Source organism: Oncorhynchus masou, chromosome 21 (genome assembly GCF_036934945.1).
Source record: "Oncorhynchus masou masou isolate Uvic2021 chromosome 21, UVic_Omas_1.1, whole genome shotgun sequence".
Taxonomy (NCBI): domain Eukaryota; kingdom Metazoa; phylum Chordata; class Actinopteri; order Salmoniformes; family Salmonidae; genus Oncorhynchus; species Oncorhynchus masou.
Genome location: NC_088232.1, coordinates 36,007,298 through 36,030,197, shown reverse-complemented (window position 1 = coordinate 36,030,197; position 22,900 = coordinate 36,007,298). Strand labels below are relative to the sequence as shown.

The following is a 22,900-nucleotide window of genomic DNA, read 5'->3' as shown; positions in this document are numbered from 1 at the left end:
TATCAAGGCAATAGTTCCTGTCTCAAGTGACTCAATACTGATGCTGGTGATGAGGAGAACAAGCGGCTAAGTAGGGAATACAGGCCGTAATAAAAAACAAATATTCAGGTTAAAATATTTTTAGAACAGATATTCAATGGTATACGTTATTGGTGTAAAAGGCTCTGGGTGTCATAAGAGAGTTCAAAGAGATGCCTATGCTCAGAACAAGCTGTGTGACATTGAGTTGTGTGAGATTCTGAAAATTATCTTTCAGACAACATCCGTGTCAGTTTAACTGTTAACTCCCATCACTCATTGGCTGGCAGAAGAACGTAATTACACTGCAATGGAATTCTAAACCATAGCATCCAACGCCTATCTATCTGTGGACATAGAGAGAAAGTAACACCTATAAATAGGCAGGCCTAACCTCCAGTGGGACAGCCTAGAGGGAAAAAATGCTCTCATATAATCCAGCTTTGGATATAAACTAACAGAGTCCAAAGACAACCATTTGCTACAGTGTCCCCTGTCTGTTCTACCTGCCTTACAAGTCAACATATACCTGACAACATCAGATGGACGACTGCCATTGATAATGCACTGTACCAATAGTGCTCAGTTCAGTAATATGGGTAAAACGTGTTATAGAAAATAATAATTTGGATCATTCAATAGGTGATTGATTTTCTCAATACATTTGAAAAGGTGAAACTTGAAAGACTGTATTTCCTCATAAGGTACATTGAGAAAAAATAAAGGCTGTTGAAGGGGGTGGGACGAATAAGGATCTCAGTTTGCAAACTCAACAAGGGGGGACCCCACTGGATGGACGTTAACAACACCTGTTACACACCATGACCCTAAAAGGAGAGAGCAGGACCAATCAGGGCTCAGCACGGTGGACGCAGACCAGTCAGACCGCCAGCTCGGAAGAAGGACGAAACGTCATAACCCTCAGCTGTTCACCACATTTAGGGGCTCAGCTCACATTCCAGCAGCAGCCCACTGACATATACAGTGTTTTACTGACTGGACCAAAGCCTCTCTTTTTCATCTCCTTAACAAGGCCCACAAGTCTACTATTTCCGCTCTTACCTAGTGAGTGTCAAACAAAAACACTGTGACACATCTGCTCAATGTTTTTCGAGAGAATTGTATGATGTACAATTTCAGTAAATGTCTTAATCACTTTTCAGATTTCTCACAAACCCTGTCCTTTAAAACAACAACACCATCAATCTAAATTTACAATGACCAATGCACCTTTTTTGTGTGATTTCAGAAATCATGACTGATCAGAACCTCGATTCAGAATTCTTTAGTGTCAAATGGATGCACTGAACTTGCTATAATTAAACTATTCTGTTTGTAAAAAATAAAACAATTTAAATGAAAGCTTTACCTACAGAAAAGTATTGAAATAAAGAAGACCATTGTAATTGCATTTTAATGGTCTGACACCTTTGTAACACCCAGACATCTTAATAAAACAAAACATTCCCTTTTTAATTCTCATCTCTAAAGCATATCAGTCTGGCATTTCTCAGGAAGCATCTCACAATTTTTGAGGAGTTCCATCTCAACCAATCACATAATTTGACTTGTAGGTCGTTTTCCTTTTTTCTAGCAGCTCTTATTTGGAATTGTGTGAACCCCAGGCTCCACCCCTGGTCCCCAGACCCCACTCTTATTTAAGGGGTCCTCTCACCCTCCTCCTTTGTCCCAGTGGAAGCATCAGTCTTGCGCTACAACTCGGTGAGTGCATATTTCTGTATATTACTACTTATTTCTATGGAAAACATGAGACTTTGTGGGGACTAAGTGTCCATATTTGAGTTATTTGAGTACATCTTTTAACCTGGCGCTGACCAGACAGAGCTGGTCTCTGACATTGGATGATATAGTGTTTTCTACCTGGATGGTTTGTTTGTAGCTTTATTGAAGCATGAACTAGAAATACACTTCAAACTGAAGTAACTGCTTATTGGAATGGATTCATGCTATCTCTCCAAAATAATACAAGACATTCAGCTATTCAGAGATTTGTGAAAAATAAATGATTTATCATCAGGTGTTGGTGGGGAGGGTGCCGGCAAATATAGTGTAATAACTTAGTATAATAACAGTTACCGATACACTGACCAATGCTGGTTTGGTCAGGAACATTGAGACAGAACTAAATTGTGTCTAATGAATGAAGCCATTATAGGCAGATGGAGCAAGGAGCCATGCTGTAAACAGAGGTGCTACAATGTGCCGACAGCTGCTCTCTGGGTTGGCTCCAACTCTCCCATGTCTGAAATAGTTCCAGATAGGGATCCATGGAGGTCAATGTGGCACTTGGTGTAGCTGTGCATGGAGCAGCCAGGGGGCGGAGCTTAAAATAGATAGCTGGTCTTGCTTCCTGCTTCCACTGATATGCCCCTTTTTGGAGCTACCTAGGCAGCCCTATAAAGTCCCAGGAACAATCATGACAGCTGATACATAGTATCAGTAACTTCACAGCATGTTTGGACAAAAATAACATGGGATACATTGTAGATAGCTGATATTTGAAATACAAGGAATTGATAACATTTTCAAAATAGTTATAAGACAAGTTGTATGAATTTGACTACAGTAGTAAAATAAATATATTATTCCAAAAGACAAAGAAAATGCTGTATATCGGATGCAAACATTTTTCATGTCAGTACAGTAATAAATCTGTGATTGTGAACAAACCAATTAGGATAGGCTTGCTTGAAATTCTTTCAATGGTGGGGGGGGGTGCAGCTGTTCCCACCACTCAGTCTCACCCCTGTGTCTCTCTGTCACACACAGACCATCCCAGTAAAGCCTAACCATGTGTGACGACGACGAGACTACCGCCCTTGTGTGCGACAATGGCTCTGGCTTGGTCAAGGCTGGATTTGCCGGAGATGACGCTCCCCGTGCAGTCTTCCCTTCTATTGTTGGAAGGCCCCGTCACCAGGTACTGTACCATAATGTAACTGGGGCGGGTATAGATTGTGCCATTGTACGGACACACATTTATAGGGGGAAACTGTCAAAAAGGGTGCAGTATGTTAGTATGCAGTCTGTCATCTAGGCTACAGTGATGATTGTGTCACTCCTAACCTCTCTTCTTTCTCATCCAGGGTGTGATGGTGGGTATGGGTCAGAAGGACAGCTATGTAGGTGATGAGGCTCAGAGCAAGAGGGGTATCCTGACTCTGAAGTACCCCATCGAGCATGGCATCATCACTAACTGGGACGATATGGAGAAGGTGGGTCCTAAATTACTACACACTTCTTACAACATCTTGCTGAGTTTTGGCATTGACTTTGGCACAAGACTAGAGTGCCAAGAGAGCAAGATAAACACATGCAGCATAATAACATAATAAACAGGGAACTCTTTCGTATCCTTGCAGATCTGGCACCACACCTTCTACAATGAGCTGCGTGTGGCCCCTGAGGAGCACCCCACCCTGCTGACAGAGGCTCCCCTAAACCCAAAAGCCAACAGAGAGAAGATGACACAGGTACTTTTAACTCCATTATTCCCCCCACTTTATTTCAAATCCACGTCTTCTGTTAGAGCATAACAGTCCAGCAAACTTCTGAAATGTCTCTCTTATTCTTGTGTTTTAGATCATGTTCGAGACCTTCAATGTTCCTGCTATGTATGTGGCCATCCAGGCTGTCCTGTCTTTGTACGCCTCCGGTCGTACCACCGGTCAGTATTCCAGGACACTGCCTTTTATATGTACCAATGTCAACCATGGATAGTTGCTATATTACTGATACAATATGTAGGTCACTTCCACACATTAGTGGTCAACATAACAACAGGAGACAGCTCATATCAAGGTGATGCACACGAATAACAATAGTGTTGAGTAAGTGAGCTGTTTAGTTGTCAGAGATAGCTAGATTAATTGTTCCTCTGTTGTCAAGGACATGTTAATCCCTGTTTGGCAGGGTGTGTGGCACACCTGTAGCCATTGATGTCAGCGGCATTGTTTGTTTATGATGTGACAAATGCTTGGAGTGATTCCCATATAACAGCCGACCATTCCTGTCAGTCATTCCTGTCAGTCATGTCTGACTGACTAGCGTGCCTTGTCTGCTCCCTATAGGCATTGTGCTGGACTCTGGTGATGGTGTGACCCACAACGTCCCCATCTATGAGGGTTATGCTCTTCCCCACGCCATCATGCGCCTGGATCTGGCTGGCCGCGATCTGACTGACTACCTGATGAAGATCCTGACAGAACGTGGCTACTCTTTCGTGACCACCGGTAAGGAGAGCTAACTTCTGTCAATGACGTTATGCCTCATTTTTTATATTATTGTAATTTCTGTGTGTTTAGAGTAATCTCTTGCTGTGCAGTTCTGTAAATGTTCTCCCTCTCATCATTGAAACGTGCCCCCCTTAGCTGAGCGTGAGATTGTGCGTGACATCAAGGAGAAGCTGTGCTATGTGGCTCTGGACTTTGAGAATGAGATGGCCACCGCTGCCTCCTCCTCCTCCCTGGAGAAGAGCTACGAGCTTCCTGACGGTCAGGTCATTACCATTGGTAATGAGCGTTTCCGTTGCCCAGAAACCCTCTTCCAGCCTTCCTTCATTGGTAAGTCATACCTACAGTATGCATTATGCATTATGGTTGCAATACAATGTGTTATTACAATTAAATGTTTTTGTGTTGCCGTGTCAATTAATGGACTTCTATAATATCTTCTACCAGGTATGGAGTCTGCTGGTATCCATGAGACCGCCTACAACAGCATCATGAAGTGTGACATTGACATCCGTAAGGACCTGTATGCCAACAATGTGCTGTCTGGTGGTACCACCATGTACCCTGGTATTGCTGACCGTATGCAAAAGGAGATCACAGCCCTGGCCCCCAGCACCATGAAGATCAAGGTGAGGGACAATCCCGCCATGTTAACCTTCATGAAGTTAACCATCAAGTTAATTGTCATGTTCCGATTTACAGTGGGTCTACGTGAAACTAAGCAATTCCCTGTACACTGTTTATCTTCTAGATCATCGCTCCCCGAGCGTAAGTACTCTGTCTGGATCGGTGGCTCCATCCTGGCTTCCTTGTCCACCTTCCAGGCCATGTGGATCAGCAAGCAGGAGTACGATGAGGCAGGCCCCTCCATTGTCCACAGGAAGTGCTTCTAAACACCCCCCCCCCTTCACCCATACATTCATACTGTGTTGTTTACTGTATATACATGTACTGTTGTAATAAAAATAGATCCTTTTAAGTACATTTGTTCTAAACTGTTTTCGGCATTGTTATAGGCCTATCAAGATGCCATACGCCAACTTTAATCAATTTATCTATTAATCTATATATCTATCTGAAATGTGCAGAGAATTTAATTTTGAAAAAGTAAATACGATTTTTGGTATTCATATTTTCCTTTGACTGATTGATTGCATTTAGTAGACTATTTTTTAAGATACATACAGTGGGGCAAAAAAGTATTTAGTCAGCCACCAATTGTGCAAGTTCTCCCACTTAAAAAGATGAGAGAGGCCTGTAATTTTCACCGTAGGTACACTTCAACTATGACAGACAAAATGAGAAAATAAAATCCAGTAAATCACATTGTAGGATTTTTAATGAATTTATTTGCAAATTATGGTGGAAAATAAGTATTTGGTCAATAACAAAAGTTTATCTCAATACCCCTATTACTAGCCTGTTCAACCTCTCTTTCGTATCATCTGAGATTCCCAAAGATTGGAAAGCAGCTGCGGTCATCCCCCTCTTCAAAGGGGGGGACACTCTTGACCCAAACTGCTACAGACCTATATGTATCCTACCATGCCTTTCTAAGGTCTTCGAAAGCCATGTCAACAAACAGATTACCGACCATTTCGAATCTCACCATACCTTCTCTGCTATGCAATCTGGTTTCAGAGCTGGTCATGGGTGCACCTCAGCCACACTCAAGGTCCTAAACGATATCTTAACCGCCATCGATAAGAAACATTACTGTGCAGCCGTGTTCATTGATCTGGCCAAGGCTTTCGACTCTGTCAATCACCACATCCTCATCGGCAGACTCGACAGCCTTGGTTTCTCAAATGATTGCCTCGCCTGGTTCACCAACTACTTCTCTGATAGAGTTCAGTGTGTCAAATCGGAGGGTCTGCCGTCCGCACCTCTGGCAGTCTCTATGGGGGTGCCACAGGGTTCAATTCTTGGACCGACTCTCTTCTCTGTATACATCAATGAGGTCGCTCTTGCTGCTGGTGAGTCTCTGATCCAACTCTACGCAGACGACACCATTCTGTATACTTCTGTCCCTTCTTTCGACACTGTGTTAACAACCCTCCAGGCAAGCTTCAATGCCATACAACTCTCCTTCCGTGGCCTCCAATTGCTCTTAAATACAAGTCAAACTAAATCCATGCTCTTCAACCGATCGCTACCCGCACCTACCCGCCTGTCCAACATCACTACTCTGGACGGCTCTGATTTAGAATACGTGGACAACTACAAATACTTAGGTGTCTGGTTAGACTGTAAACTCTCCTTCCAGACCCATATCAAATATCTCCAATCCAAAGTTAAATCTAGAATTGGCTTCCTATTTCGCAACAAAGCATCCTTCACTCATGCTGCCAAACATACCCTTGTAAAACTGACCATCCTACCACTCCTCGACTTTGGCGATGTCATTTACAAAATAGCCTCCAATACTGTACTCACCAAATTGGATGCAGTCTATCACAGTGCAATCCGTTTTGTCACCAAAGCCCCATATACTACCCACCATTGCGACCTGTACACTCTCGTTGGCTGGCCCTCGCTTCATACTCGTCGCCAAACCCACTGGCTCCATGTCATCTACAAGACCCTGCTCGGTAAAGTCCCCCCTTATCTCATCTCGCTGGTCACCATAGCATCTCCCACCTGTAGCACACGCTCCAGTAGGTATATCTCTCTAGTCACCCCCAAAACCAATTCTTTCTTTAGCCGCCTCTAACTTCCAGTTCTCTGCTGCCAATGACTGGAACGAACTACAAAAAGCACTGAAACTGGAAACACTTATCTCCCTTACTAGCTTTAAGCACCAACTGTCAGAGCAGCTCACAGATTACTGCACCTGTACATAGCCCACCTATATTTTAGCCCAAACAACTACCTCTTTCCCTACTGTATTTAATTTATTTATTTATTTTGCTCCTTTGCACCCCATTATTTATATTTCTACTTTGCACATTCTTCCATTGCAAATCTACCATTCCAGTGTTTCACTTGCTATATTGTATTTACTTTGCCACCATGGCCTTTTTTTGCCTTTACCTCCCTTATCTCACCTCATTTGCTCACATCGTATATAGACTTGTTTATACTGTATTATTAATATAATAATATAATAATATATCCCATTTAGCAGACGCTTTTGTCCAAAGCGACTTACAAGTCGGCTGGGGCCACTACTTTTTTTACATATGGGTGGCCCCAGCGGGAATCGAACCCACGACGCTTGGCGTTGCAAGCGCCATGCTCTACCGACTGAGCCACACATGACTGTATGTTTGTTTTGCTCCATGTGTAACTCTGTGTCGTTGTATGTGTCAAACTGCTTTGCTTTATCTTGGCCAGGTCGCAATTGTAAATGAGAACTTGTTCTCAACTTGCCTACCTGGTTAAATATAGGTGAAATAAAAAATAAATAAAAAAGGGTGAGTAAGACTTTAAATGTGATAGGAAATAATCTGACAGGAAAGTGTGAATATTGCTAGGAAACAGAGACAGTGGAGCATGTATTTTTACAGTAGCTTGTGGGTGCTTTATATGCACCACAGTCAGTTATGATTGCATGTCAATTTATATTTACTAAATAATTATTAGCATATGTCTAGTGTATGATGTTTTAATAGAAAAGGGGCTGAGAGGATTTGGTTTCTCAGTCTCTGGCCCACACTCCAGTCCATTAGGTTGCGGTAATGCACCATAATGTTGGATGCTAACAGCCGATAAACCCCAACGAAGAAGAAAAATAACATTGTGTGAGTCTTAATATTTTGAACCCACTCTAGCCAATCAGAGTGGAACATGTAGAAACGCTTTTGTCGTTTAAAAGATGTGCGGAAAAATATTTCAGGGAAACGTAGTCTGCAAGCAATATAGCTAGCTAAGGCATGTCAGATTATATAAAAACAAGTATTCAGGTAAATGTTAGAATACAGATTTAGGCATACGGTAATATACATTAGTTATGGTTAGCTAGCTATGAGAATTGTTAACGTTAGATGATATCAAACGTGGGCTAGTCACACGAGAATGATCGCGCCTAGCTGGGTCGATTCAGCTGGGACTGGATAATTGGCAGTGACTCGGCGGTTGCTTTTAGGTCGACCTAGCTAGTTGCAAGTTACGTGTAGAATGATTTGGTATGTCAAGTTAGCGAGATTGTCTTGAATGAGAAGGGCATACGCAAAGAATTGTTGGCGATTTAAAAGGAAGGAGACGTGGGTTACGATAACTCATTTAGCTGTAATACTGACGCGTTAGATTCAAGAGGGATAATAGTAGCTAAGCATAGACCTGCTAAGTTGGTACACTATGTGTTGAAAGTTTAAGAAGGCACAGTGAAAGTAATTTGTAAAGTTAAAGATGAAGGTAATGGAAAGAAATGTGATGCGCCTGGCTATTGTGCAACACCTTCGTACTGCTTATGGGATAAAGACTAAGAATTGGAACAAAAACAAAGCACGCACCAGCTGCAAGTTGACAGCTAACAACAAGGTAACTAAGTCTATTTTTGTTTAGCTTACAAGCTAGATAAACACTCAAATGCTTAACGTTACTCTTAGACAGAATTGTCAAACGTTGGTTGTAAAACAGTGCCTGAATGAGTCAGTTGGTGGGCTAAGTATCTAACGTTAGCTAGCTAACATTCCATGTTTGCAAACCGAGAAACATTGTTACGGAAGTGGTTTGTTTTTGTAGCAGATTAGTGTAATTTAGGTAGCAGGTTAGGAAAATTAACGTCTCGGGTTATGACAATGGTAACGAAGTGGTGTGAAATGAGTCCTTTTGAGAACCATTCTGGCTGACTAGCTAATTTGCATTCAGTCTGAGCACTTTTGTTAGCCTGTCATTGTAATTCACGTTCATTGTTGGATTAGTCTGTCCGTCTGAATTGTGTTGGGGGTTCATAACTAGCTAGTTAAGTGCATCAAGATGGCCACCATTCTTCCAGTACTGAAGAAGGCAAAGATAACTGAACTAAATGACTACATCCCCATAGCACTCACGTCTGTCCTGAAGTGCATTGAGAGACTCGTCAAGGATCATATCACCTCCATCTTACTGGCCTCCCTAGACCCACCTCAGTTTGCATACCGCAGGTCCACAGACGATGCAATCGCCATCACACTGCCTTATCCCATCTGGACAAGAGGAATACCTCTGTAAGAATGCTGTTCATTGACTAGAGCTCAGCATTCAACACCATAGTACCCTCCAAAAGCATTATCAAGCTGGAGGCCCTGGGTCTCAACCCCACCCTGTGCAATTGGGTCCTGGACTTTCTGAAGGGCTTACCCCAGGGGGTGAAGGTAGGAAACATCTCTACTTCACTGGGGCCCAACAAGGGTGCGTGCTCAGCCGCCTCCTGTACTCCAGTTCACCCACTACTGCGTGGCCATGCACGCCTACAAACTCAATGATCAGGTTTGCAGAAAACACAACAGTAGTGGGCTTGATTACCAACAATGACGAGACAGCCTACAGGGAGGAAGTAAGGGCATTCGGAGTGTAGTTTTTGGAGAAAAAAACTCACTCAATGTCAACAAAACAAAGGAGATGATCGTGGACTATCCACATCGAAGGGACAGCAGTGGAGAAGGTGGAAAGCTTCAAGTTCCTCCGTGTACACGTCACAGACAAACTGAAATGGTCCACCCCCACAGTGTGGTGAAGAAGGAAATGTGGCTTTTGACCCAAAACCCTGACATACTTTTACAGATGCACAATCAAGAGCATCCTCTCAGGCTTTATCACAGCCTGGTACGGCAACTGCACCACCCTCAAACGCAAGGCTCTCCAGAGGGTGGTGTGGTCTGCACAACGCATCACCGGTGGCAAACTACCTGCCCTCCATGACACTTACAGCACTTCAATGTCACAAGAAGGCCAAAAAGATCTTCAAGGACAGCAACCACCCGAGCCACTGCCTGTTCACGTCATCATCCATAATGCGAGGTCAGTACAGAGGCATCAAAGCTGGGACCGAGAAGCTGTTTTTCAGTTTCCATCTCAAGGCCATCAGACTGCTAAACAGCAATCACTAACTCCGAGAGGCTGCTGCCAATCACTGGCCACTTTAAATGAATCATTAGTGACTTTAAACAATGCCACTTTAATAATGTTTACATATCTTACATTACTCATATCACATGTATATACGGTATTCTATACCATCTACTGCACCTTGCCTACGCCGCTCAGCCATCACTCATCAATATATGTATATGTACATATTCTCATTCACCCCTTTAGATTTGTGTATTAGGTAGTTGTTGTGAATTTGTTAGATTACTTGTTAGATATTACTGCTGTCGGAACTAGAAGTACAAGCATTTCACTACACTCACATTAACATCTGCTAACCATGTGTATGTGACCAATACAATTTGATTTGAAGTGAATTGTTGCGAATGATTCAAATGATTGACAATAGTAGACACATTTGGCATACATAATAGTGCAGTGGACTGTTTAATTGGGCTTGGTGATGAGACGGTAGTACAAGGCACATGCTTGCCTTTTAGGCAGTTAGCCTAATTTGATTTCAGGAAATTGGTTTGGTCCATTAAACTTGTACTTTCCATGGGGCAGGTGAAAATTACTGGCAGAAAATGTACCAAGTAAAAGGCACAGGGCTGTCATTATACTGTAGTAGGCTATAGGCTGTTGTTTTTCAAAAGCACAGCTCGGCACCTAGTCTCCCTTTAAAATACTTAGCGGAATGTTTGACGCTTGGCAGCCACAACATAGCGCTAGCTTGTATTTGATCAGGTGATGAGTTACTAACTACTTCCTTGGGTAGGGGAATGCCTAACTGTTGTAAAACAGCTTTCGGGGCCTTCTGTTAAATGGGGACAAATCCCATGTAAAAACTTGTGCCCTTTCAGACATTTCCGTGGCGGGAAGTAGGATGGGATACCAAGTCGAAGCTTATTAGTGAGTTTCGGCCTATGTAGGATAATTTAACCAGCTACCATGCAAAGCCTTCATTATTGAAATCAAACATGAACTTGTTTTATCATGTTTTCCAGGTGAAAGTGTTTGGTGTACCGCTGGAGAGCCTTCTGCAGTACAATGTGGAGAATGCGAATATACCATGGTAAGATAAACACCTTTCTTCGCTAGAACTTGTACTTTCTAACAAAATATTTTGTCGTCCTTCATTTGTGCGTGTTAGGCCAACATTCTCTGTCCTTTTTTTTGGTCTGTTTCTCCCATCCCATTGCTCTCCAGCTTTCTCATAGATGCATGTGCAAGTCTGCTGGAGCATGTGGATACAGAGGGCTTGTTCAGAAAGTCTGGCTCTGTTGTTCGTCTGAAAGCACTCCGGGTGAGTGATGGCTGGAGATTGACCTTGCTATGAATAGGAAGGCTCTGGCTGCTGGAATAATTAAACACAAGGCCGGATTGTTTTTTTTCTGTGCAGGTGAAGTTGGATAAGGGTGAGAGGTGCCTGTCCACTGCCCTGCCATGTGATGTGGCTGGCTTGGTCAAGCAGTTCTTTAGGGAGCTGCCGGATCCCGTTATGCCTACAGAGCTGCATGATGCCTTCCTTAAGGCCCAGCAGCTGCCCACAAAGGAGGACAGGACCTATGCCACCCTGCTGCTGTCCTGTGTACTGCCTGACCGGAACATGAGCATTCTACGTTACTTTTTTGGCTTCCTCAACAAAGTCTCTCAAAGGTATGATTTCACAAGTTTGTCTCATTAAATAGTATCATTTCACACTACCATTTTGGACTTGGTCAATCATTATTTCTCAATCTGGTTTTGCTTTTTCTCTCAGGAGTGGTGTGAATAAGATGGACAGCAGTAACCTGTCTGTGATCCTGGCTCCCAACCTCTTACACGCTGGAGACGGGGCAGACAAGATGAACGCCAGCACAGAGAAACGCCTCAAGCAACAGGCAGCTGTGGTCCACTGCCTTATAGAACACGCTTCAGACTTTGGTAGCAGTTCAAGCCTTGTTATTGTAGTGCCATCAATCAACTGGTGATTGAAAGTTAAAAGGGAATGTTCATAGCAAACCGTGTCTTAATGTGTCTCTGTATGGTAGGTGTGGTACCTCAGTTCATCATGGAGAAGATTCCAGCCATGCTGGGCTGTGAGGCAGATGTTCTGTTCCCTACTCTTGAGCGACAAGAGGACTTGGACACAAATTCAGGGGCCAAGAGGAGATGCAGGCGCAGTCTAGGGGGTAAGATACCCTGGAAGAACATTGCTCGTAGAATTTGTATTTTTTCCAGCATTGGGTCGTCTTTCAAATTATATTAAACAATCCAATGTTATAGGCTTATTCTTCCTCTTCTGTAAATCTCCATTGAATTTCAAGATATGGAATGGTTTTTGCATTGCAGATATGGTCAATGGAGCTCTGAATAAGTTAAAAACAAATAGAACACCCACAAATACTCCCCAGTCAGACAGATATGGTAGGTACCGAGGTCATGTTTCGCCTTCTGCCGTGGAATGAGAGCATCAATGCCCCGTAGCTCTGACACATTCATTTAATCCAGCCTGCAACAAGGAATCAGCTGCTTGTCTTTCACACAAATGCAACTCTTAATTTAAAAAAAAAATCAGATTTTTTTTTTCATTTGCGCTTATGTAGTGAATGTGTAGTAACACTGTCTTGTCATTTTTTCCCCGCTATTATATTAATGATTTGATGCCTGACAAATTGTCTTGCCTACTCTGTCTGTGTGCTTATTTTTGGCTTTAATTTTCTTAATCGACGCTAATCAAGAATTTTAGCTAATTATTTCAGCTGTTCTGAATATTTACCTGTGGGAGACTATGACCTAATAGTGAATTCATTCTTGTGATTTTTATTTTTTTTACCCCCTCAGTCTTTTCTTCTGCAACTCCTGTGATAATTACTCCCAGCTCTAAGAGAGAAATTCCTTTGGAATCTGGTCATAGTTATGGATTCTCCAACAAGAAACGGCGATCCATCAAAAATAACCTTGGTGTAGAATTATTTCCTAATTCTCTGTTCGGTGGAAGCTCCACTCCTGGACCAGGTAACTCCACAAGGACTCACAGCCGTATTTAATCCGTTTTTATTTTTTACTAAAAAGTATTCATGTGCATTGAGTGTGTTGCTCCTGTTTTTCAGGATACCTTGACCCAAGTGCCTCAAAATCCCTCGACTCCTCCCGTAATGCTTTGGCCTTAGTTGGGAGGTCCAGCGGGCAGTCTGCCAGCTCTGCAAGGAGAAAGAGCAAACGACTGAGTCGCCGACATTTTGTCGACAGGTACAAACATCATGTGGTTTATCAAAGGCTATTTCCTGATCCTATGTGGAATTGAAAATGCATCCTGTTCATGTATTGCTCAAGCAGATGACAACTTATGTCTCAGCTGATTACGATCTCAAACACACCAACTTTTTCATGTCACACTTCTCTCTGTTGCATTGGAGGAGAGGCCTTCTTATTAAATGTTTATATTGTATAATATTTATAACTTGACAATGGTTGAAACAGTATGTTCTTGTCTGTTTTTCAGAGTAGAGTCGGGGAAGGCTGGTTGCTTCTCTCCCAAGGCCACCAAGAAAGAAAATGTTCGCAAGTCCCTGCGCCTTCGCTTCAGCCTGGGCAAGAGCAGCAGAGATCCTGTAAGTGCAGATACCCATGTATGACCTCACACTGATTATCTGCCCCTCAAATGGGAGGAAAAGACTGCTCTCAATCCCAGTCTTGACGATGACCCCAACCCCCCCCCCCCTTAGCAAATTGACTAATTGTATTCATCAGAATAAATCATCTACATTTATGCTTGGGGTGCAATTGTCAGGTACAATTTTGCATATTAGCACTTATTTCTAGTCTTTTTAGGTTATTTTTTTTGGCTGTTGATTTCATAACAGTTTGGGCATATGTTCACTTTCAGTAATGCATGCTCAGTTAATACATTGACTGGAGAGCATTTTGAGGTTGTGAGCTTCTACTTGACGTAAATCAAACGTTCTTGTTTTCAAGGCGAGAATTCCGTTATTTCTGCATGACTGTTCTGTAACATTTGATGTTTATATTCTCAATTCTAGGATCTGAAATATTTAATATAAGTGAAATCTAACATTTGAAGACTTTAAAAACATTTAATATTAACCAAATATTATATTTACCTAAACTGAACTGTAACTTGGTTTATGCATGGGTCACTTTATAATGGCATACTGATGTATATTTGCAATTTAATAAAACAATATTGACCAACACTAATTTCATCTGAGTAACTTTTTACCATACACCGAAGACCCTTAAATTATGATGCATCAGATTTTCAAAACAACTTTATTTGTCACATGCTATGAATGCAACAAGTCTTTACTGTGAAATGCTTACTTACAAGCCCTTAACCAACAGTGCAGTTCAAGAAGAGTTAAGAAAATATTTCACATAACTTAACAAGGTTTTAGTGTAAGGCAACATTATATGATTGACTAAAGTATGACTCCATCCCAACAATGTAATTTCTTATTCCATGCTGGCGATTCAGAGAGAGGGTTCAGAGTTCATTGGTTGGCGACTTGCCACTCCAGAGAGCACCACCAGTTTTTGCTTCAAAGACGCCAAATTTAGCCCTACTGTTTTGCGAAACAAGAGTGCCTCAAAGGGTGAGTCGCTTTTTAAAAACCTACTAACATTTATTTATAATGTACTTTCATAATTTGTGCTTAGTGCTAAAGTAATGCATGAAATGATTCAGTGTTTGTTGTCCTTTGTGGGAAGTGATGTCTGCTAATGCTCACTGCTCCACAGGCTCCATGTTTTACAGTAAGTCAGAGGACAACCTGCTAACCCCCCAGTGTGACGGCAGTGCCCTCCGGACGTCTTGGAGTGGGGAGACCCCTGACGAGGGCCATGTCTTCAGCGGAGGCTCCTTCACCGACACCCCCATTAACATGTGTCTGAAGAACAACTACTACTCTGAGCCTGCCATTTTGGTGGCCAAGCCCCCCATGGTGGCCAGCTTCCCCAAGAAGCTGTGCTGTGCCTCCAGAGCTGAGAGCCTCGAGAGTGAGTGCTCATTCAGCCAGACTCTGACCAGGCCCACCCTGCTCAAGATCAAAAGAGCCTTCACTGAGTCTGGCAGCGACCTACGGGGAGTACTGAGGGATGACGGTGCCCCCTCTGAAGGGGGCAAGGCAACACAGCCTGAGAACACTCAAACCGATTCAACAGATTCAACTCCTTCTGAATCTTCTACACTCAAATGTGTGTCACCAAACAAAGAGCGTTCAGGCATGCCAACTCCTTGGAGGCATCTGGCTGATGACCAGAACATCACATTTGGTCAGATTGAGTTTGTTCCTCTGTCTCCCTTGTATATAGATAGTGCCCTGTTTGAAGTGGGAGGATGTGGCAGTCTGTCAGAGAAGGCCTGTGACTGGTCACTGTGTGCTGGTGACAGGTCTGTAGCGGGAGAGGCAGATACTGTGGCTGAGCAGGTGAACTGCAGCAAGCTGATCGATGCCCTGGACATCCAGAGCCCTGCTCACTTCACACGCAGCATTGCTGCTGGGGTCCAGTCCACTCCATACAGAGCTTCAGGCCTGGAGTACTTTCAGGAGCTCAAGACCCCTCTTCCCCCTCTGGGTACAGTGCCTGTAATGGTACATGTTGAGGCTGTGGCAACCCCAGAACCCAGTGCCCACCCCCAGAGGCAGGAACAGCAGCTGTTGGAGCTGCCTGACCCAGGCATCCTGGAGACCCGCAGGCTAAGGGTGGTAGACCACATCCAGCGCTTCAATAAGCTCACCCTGTGTTCACCCAAATCACAGGCCAAAGCAGTCAGGTCCCCCCTCAAGTTCCAGCGTACCCCTGTGCGCCAGTCTATCCGCAGGATCAACTCCTTGCTGGGGGACAGGTGGCCTGTACCGGCTGGTATCACCTCCTCCAGCCAGGTAACCACCATCCCTGTGGGAGAGGCTGTCAGCCTGGAGAGTGGCCTGTCTGCTGGGGCTCAGTGCCAGCCAAACGATCAGGGAGGCCCCACACTTGACACGGTCCGCTCCACAAAAACCTGCTCTCCTCCAGTCCCACCCAAGAAGCCAGCCAGCATCACTGGCAAACCCAGGAATTACACTCTAAGCGACGTGACCAACAAGGTACAACTGAAGGCCAAAGGTGTGACACCTGTTAAAGACCCAGGAGGTGAAGGTGAGAGGTCTGTGGTACAGCAGGTGGCCGAGAAGGATGTGTATTACTACAGAGGCTCCCCCAGGAACCTCCTCAACGAGGGCAGACTGTTGTCAGCCACCAAGCCCATAGACCTCTAGTCTAGTAGAACTCAACCTTCACTATGCAGGTCTCCCTATCTGGATATATGCTGTCTCATTGTATAGCTTCAAAACATTCCCTCAATTTTTATGTCTTCAGTTGTTTTCAGGGATTTAATTTATTTTGCTTCTTCGATGCTGTTTGTTGAGTGCTTGGGTGACTGATCTGTTGCATTGCCTTACTAGTTTACTCTGTTGGTAAAATAGTTTTGCACATGTATATCAGTGTAAAGGAATGTGTATTTTTTTGAAGGTGTTTGTAGTCTGTTAGACTAGTGTGAAAGGCAATTGCTGAACGGTTGGGTGTATTGCTTGATGGTTTTAGAGTTAAAGGACAACACCACTTTATAACCAGTTATTATGCTGTTCGTATATGCCCCACCATAAGATCTGAAACTAATTTGTCTGTCATACTGCACGATTCCTAGTTTTTGTCATTTAAGCTTCTGCACTGCCCTCATCTACTGTATACTGCAATTCCCAGGTTGCGTTTCACCGACCAGGATGCAATGCTCCGTCCAGTCGACAGTTAGCGTTACAAGCTTCATCTGAGTGCATTTCATATTATAATGCTTGCATGTATATCATGCTGAATATATGTTCATCCCCCTGTCATCAATCAACTGCATTACACTCAAATAATAGAATTTAGATGCTAACGAATGCTAAGCATAAGTTACTGTATCTTATGGTTAGCTAGCATTCTAGCTAGCCTGACTGCTACATCCAAAATAGCTGTTATTGTTGCAAAAACCTAAGTTTAATCTTAGCTACTGTCTTAAACAACAGTCCAAACAACATGTAGGCCTGTTATAACACATGTATTATGACATTTACAGGCAAATCACTATGGAATCCTAGTCTCTCATTTAAGCCTGTATATTTTGTGCTGACATTAGCAATGCTAGTTAAGGAGCTAACCCTGTTCCATTGGAAGTAGTGTGCTCAACAATAGCTGCCAAATATAGCCTTAGCAACCATCCAACAATATTAGGCCTATTGGAACTAATGAGAATAGTCTATTTGGAGCTGCAACTTTGTTGTTGGTGGGAGTGGTTTTGCCAAATGGAATCATGGCAATTTGAGCCTTGAACAACAGAAACACATGGATGTAAATTAGCTATACATATCTATAGGTTTTTGAGCGTCTATTTATTTACAGATGTTATTAGACGAAGACAACCGAGCAACATATGATCAGAACTAGATGGGTTATATCGATAGCTGAAAATGACTGTCCATTTATTTTATTAGTCATTTCAGGGATCCTACTTGAAAAAAGAATCTGGTTTTTCGTATCACTAAACAGTCAATATACATGAAATCATGAAGTCACACAAACTGTGTAAAACATCACTAAATACTTCATAACAACCCAGATGTCAAAAGTGGCGGAGTTGCCCATTAAGGTTTTATTTTTGCTTTTATTAATTTTTTCATTGCGGTCCTAATTTGGTAAAGGTCTACGAAACTGTTTCCCTACTTTTATTTTCTATAATTACTATGTTCATTTGCTTTGGATTAAACATGTGAACTGACCAAGACACCTTCGGGGGGGGGGAATTTATGAATAAAACTTGTCAAGCCGTATTTATTTAAAGCACCTCTGCATTGCAGTCTGACCATTTCAAAACTTGTCATTTTTTGTTAAATACACTGCTCAAAAAAATAAAGGGAACACTTAAACAACACAATGTAACTCCAAGTCAATCACACTTCTGTGAAATCAAACTGTCCACTTAGGAAGCAGCACTGATTGACAATAAATTTAACATGCTGTTGTGCAAATGGAATAGACAACAGGTGGAAATGATAGGCAATTAGCAAGACATCCCCAATAAAGGAGTGGTTCTGCAGGTGGTGACCACAGACCACTTCTCAGTTCCTATGCTTCCTGGCTGATGTTTTGGTCACTTTTGAATGCTGGCGGTGCTTTCACTCTCGTGGTAGCATGAGACAGAGTCTACAACCCACACAAGTGGCTCAGGTAGTGCAGCTCATCCAGGATGGCACATCAATGCGAGCTGTGGCAAGAAGGCTTGCTGTGTCTGTCAGCGTAGTGTCCAGAGCATGGAGGTGCTACCAGGAGACAGGCCAGTACATCAGGAGATGTGGAGGAGGGCAACAACCCAGCAGAAGGACCGCTACCTTCACCTTTGTGCAAGGAGGAGCACTGCCAGAGCCCTGCAAAATGACCTCCAGCAGGCCACAAATGTGCATGTGTCTGCTTAAACGGTCAGAAACAGACTCCATGAGGGCCCGACGTCCACAGGTGGGGGTTGTGCTTACAGCCCAACACCGTGCAGGACTTTTGGCATTTGCCAGAGAACACCAAGATTGGCAAATTCGCCCTGTGCTCTTCACAGATGAAAGCAGGTTCACACTGAGCACATGTGACAGACGTGACTGTCTGGAGACGCTGTGGAGAACGTTCTGCTGCCTTCAACATCCTCCAGCATGAACGGTTTGGCGGTGGGTCAGTCATGGTGTGGGGTGGCGTTTCTTTGGGAGCCCTCCATGTGCTCGCCAGAGGTAGCCTGACTGCCATTAGGTACCGAGATGAGATCCTCAGACCCCTTATGAGACCATATGCTGGTGCGGTTGGCCCTGGGTTCCTCCAAATGCAAGACAATGCTAGACCTCATGTGGCTGGAGTGTGTCAGCAGTTCCTGCAAGAGGAAGGCATTGATGCTATGGACTGGCCTGCCCGTTCCCCAGACCTGAATCCAATTGAGCACATCTGGGACATCATGTCTCGCTCCATCCACCAATGCCACGTTGCAACACAGACTGTCAAGGAGTTGGCGGATGCTTTAGTCCAGGTCTGGGAGGAGATCCCTCAGGAGACCATCCGCCACCTCATCAGGAGCTTGCCCAGGCGTTGTAGGGAGGTCATACAGTCACGTGGAGGCCACACACACTAATTTTGACTTGTTTTAAGGACATTACATCAAAGTTGGATCAGCCTGTAGTGTGTTTTTCCACTTTAATTTTGGGTGTGACTCCAAATCCAGACCTCCATGGGTTGATCAATTTGATTTCCATTGATCATTTTTGTGTGATTTTGTTGTCAGCACATTCAACTATGTAAAGAAAAAAGTATTTAATAAGAATATTTAATTCATTCAGATCTAGGATGTGTTATGTTAGTGTTCCCTTTATTTTTTTGAGCAGTGTAGAAAAATATGTTTTTTTTAACTTGGGAACAATTCATAATACTGTCTGCACACATGCTGTTTAGGACATATCATATAGGGCAGAGTTCCCAAACTGGTGGATTTTAAAAGACTAAAAAAACAGTAAATTCATTCCACGTGATTAGAAGTTTTGGAAATCTGTTCCAAACTATTCCCATGCATAATAGAGAGATATGATCATGTAAATACTGAAAGGTTTGACATGACTGTTTTAGTCAAATGTTAAAACGGTTTGACCACCTGACCATCCTTCAAGAAGAAATTGTCCAGAGGCTGAATCGAGCCAATCACCTCTGGTAATTGCAACTTACTTCCAGAAGGGGGTGTACTAAAATCACTTGTTGGGGCAGCTGCAATGAATACTGAACAAAAATATAAATGCAACATGCAATATATTTTTTAGGAAATTGGTCAATTGAAATAAATTAACTAGACCCTAATCTATCGATCTCACATTACTGGGAATACAGATATGCATCTGTTGGTCAGGATATCTTTAAATGCTGTTTAATCAGCTTCTTCATATGCCACACCTGTCAGGTGGATGGATTATCTGGCAAAGGAGAAATGATCACTAACGGATGTAAACAAAATTGACAAAAGCTTTTTGTGCATATGGAACATTTCTGGGATCTTTTTATTTCGGCTCATGACACATGGGACCAAGACTTGTCATGTTGCGTTTTATATTTTTGTTCAGTATACATTTGAGTATATAAAAATGGTGGAACAACAATTTGGACCACAATATGCTATGAAAATGACTATGTGGTGGCATCAGGTGATCATTCCAGACATTTGATAATGCCATTGGTAAAACATCTGTTCATTTGGCAGTTCTGCATTGGTTATCCCTGTCAGGTATTGTTGCTATATTGCTATGTGCACATGTAGAAAAAACATCCCCTGGTGCTAGAACTGAGTAAACATTAACAATATAATGCAAAACCCAAACTGCACAGTGCAGTAGAAAATCAAACCCAATGACCAGTCCCTATCGTGGCGTATTGCTTTCTAAATAGACATATAGACAAAGAAAACAATTGGAGCATTGACCCTTACCCTAAGAAAGGTAAAATGAACATTACTGAGCGATAGACGGTGAAGAGCTGCGAGAGACGCATTGCCGTCTCTAGTTTGTTAGCCAACATAAATTGCTTAGAAAAAAAGAGAGTATATTCAAGTTCGTAAGATTTAAAAAATAAAAACTAGACATCTGTTTTGTGATAAAACTGCACATTTTAGAGTGGTCTTTTATTGTTCTAAGCACAAGGTGCACCTGTGTAACGATCATGCTGTTTAATCAGCTTCTTGATATGCCACACCTGTCAGGTGGCTGGATTATCTTGGCAAATGAGAAATGCTCACTAACAGGGATGTAAACAAATTTGTGCACAAAATTAGAGAGAAATGTGATTTTTGTGCATATGGAACATTTCTGGGATCTTTTATTTCAGCTCATGAAACATGGAACCAACACTTTACATGTTGTGTTTATATTTTTGTTCAGTGTAGCAGCACTACTGAATTTCATATGAGATTTGTATATGATTTATGTGACTGCTTAATCCAGCAGATGGTGCCCTGTCTGTCTTTTTGAGAATGTCTGTGCCACAGGCTGACACTACTCTCACCTACAAGGGAAAGAGAAGCTTGTGAAGGCATATCACTATTGATCCATAGGAATGTAACGGAATTTGAATAACAAAATTTGATCATGATATCACTATTCCTCTCAGTTGAATCAAAAGCGTGTCTGATAACGTCAGGCAAATGACCTTACCACTGCACACCTTTAGCACTGGTCACGGAATATTCATGAGGACATCAATAAATAAACTATAGTTGTTCTTGAGATGTTTAGACCTCAAACATAGACAGAGGGGAGGGGATATGTGGATATGATTGAATACTGAGCAATGGTCACTATCTGGAATAAAAATCCTGGATAAAGTTCATATGTAGTGTAGACGATGTCCCTAACGACCCACTACACACATCAGCTATGTGGTCTGTTATCCTATTAAAAAAAGACATTTGTAGATTGTTTTATTATTTGAGACTAATTTGGGTTAAAAGGGGAGACCATTTTTCACTAGTTTAGATTATCAGTAGGCTATCAAGCCATGATGGCGTGTTAAATCTGAAAATAATAATTGCACATAATGCATCCTGACGAGGTCTTGTCAACTAATTGAATTGATTCAGCAATAGGAATACCATCGCATTGCTGGCACGTCAATTAATTGCCTTCACACCACATTCACCACAGTCTTGTGCACAATCGTAATGTGCGCTGCATGTCTTTTTGTTTGAAAGCCCTTTATATTATCATGGCTTTGCATTATGTTGACGTTGCTGCGAATATTGGCCGCCAACCATGTGTTGCGCAGATGGGGCCAGTAGACCTACAAATAATGCACTACTCTGACGAGCAACAGAGTGGAAATACTCAGGATTACGGTTATAACTGCAAACATGGCCTAATCAACAAATCCACTCCTTTCAGAACTCAACATATCCTGTGCAGACCTTCAGCATAGGCGCCGTGCCAGTCATTTGGCACACGGGTGTGGATATATATGCCTCAGGAAAAACGCCTGACTACCGAATATGAAGTAAAGTTGCCTAAAATAATCAAAGGTGTAGATTACTGTGACTGGTTTATCCGATAGAAAAACATATTTGTTTTATTTTTATATTCTAAGATGCATAGCTAGCAGTTTATTTGCGAAGGTGAAATATGGATCGTTCCTGTCCTCAACAACGTGTAGGCTATAACCTTTAGGCCTACTAAAGCTTAAACATAACACATATTGACGCACTGTCTTTGCCCCATAATCATTAAAAGTACTGTTTATGAAACGGTCTTAAAAGGTGTAAATGGACGGGAATCAAGTGAGACAAAGGAGTCTATAGGCGGAAATGTCAGGAATAAAATGTGACTTGTTTTATGTTTTCATTTCGAAACAATCCATTTTTGCCGTGGGGTGTGTCGGGCTTTTCTCTTAATAGATATTCAAACGCCATGCTCATTTCTTAGCATTTCTTTACAGTACACATGTGTCCATGACCGTTTCCAACGCACTAAGCAAGAGCTAAAAAAAATAAATGAAAGATTTTCACAACTTTTGTCTGTTTTCTATAAGGCTAAACA

The 22,900-nt window shown here is 42.6% G+C and overlaps 1 protein-coding gene and 1 pseudogene across 3 annotated transcripts; both read left to right on the top strand.

Moving 5' to 3' along the window:
• The first annotated feature begins 2,830 nt into the window (after positions 1-2,830).
• On the top strand, positions 2,831-5,578 carry LOC135508249 (actin, alpha cardiac muscle-like; annotated as a pseudogene).
• A 2,456-nt stretch (positions 5,579-8,034) lies between these two features.
• LOC135508248 (rho GTPase-activating protein 11A-like) lies at positions 8,035-18,332 on the top strand. Of its 3 annotated transcripts, XM_064928309.1 has the most exons (12): positions 8,035-8,753; positions 11,291-11,358; positions 11,493-11,589; positions 11,686-11,942; positions 12,046-12,209; positions 12,317-12,457; positions 12,618-12,692; positions 13,110-13,283; positions 13,379-13,517; positions 13,771-13,879; positions 14,764-14,881; positions 15,027-18,330. In XM_064928309.1, exons 1-12 carry the CDS (start codon positions 8,622-8,624, stop codon positions 16,544-16,546), a joined length of 2,994 nt encoding a protein of 997 aa, XP_064784381.1. In that variant the 5' UTR covers positions 8,035-8,621; the 3' UTR covers positions 16,547-18,330. The 3 variants fall into 3 exon arrangements, with proteins under 3 accessions (XP_064784381.1, XP_064784382.1, XP_064784383.1); XM_064928310.1 differs by lacking the exon at positions 12,618-12,692 and having other exon boundaries at positions 15,027-18,332; XM_064928311.1 differs by lacking the exons at positions 14,764-14,881; positions 15,027-18,330 and having other exon boundaries at positions 13,771-13,989.
• The last annotated feature ends 4,568 nt before the right edge of the window (positions 18,333-22,900 follow it).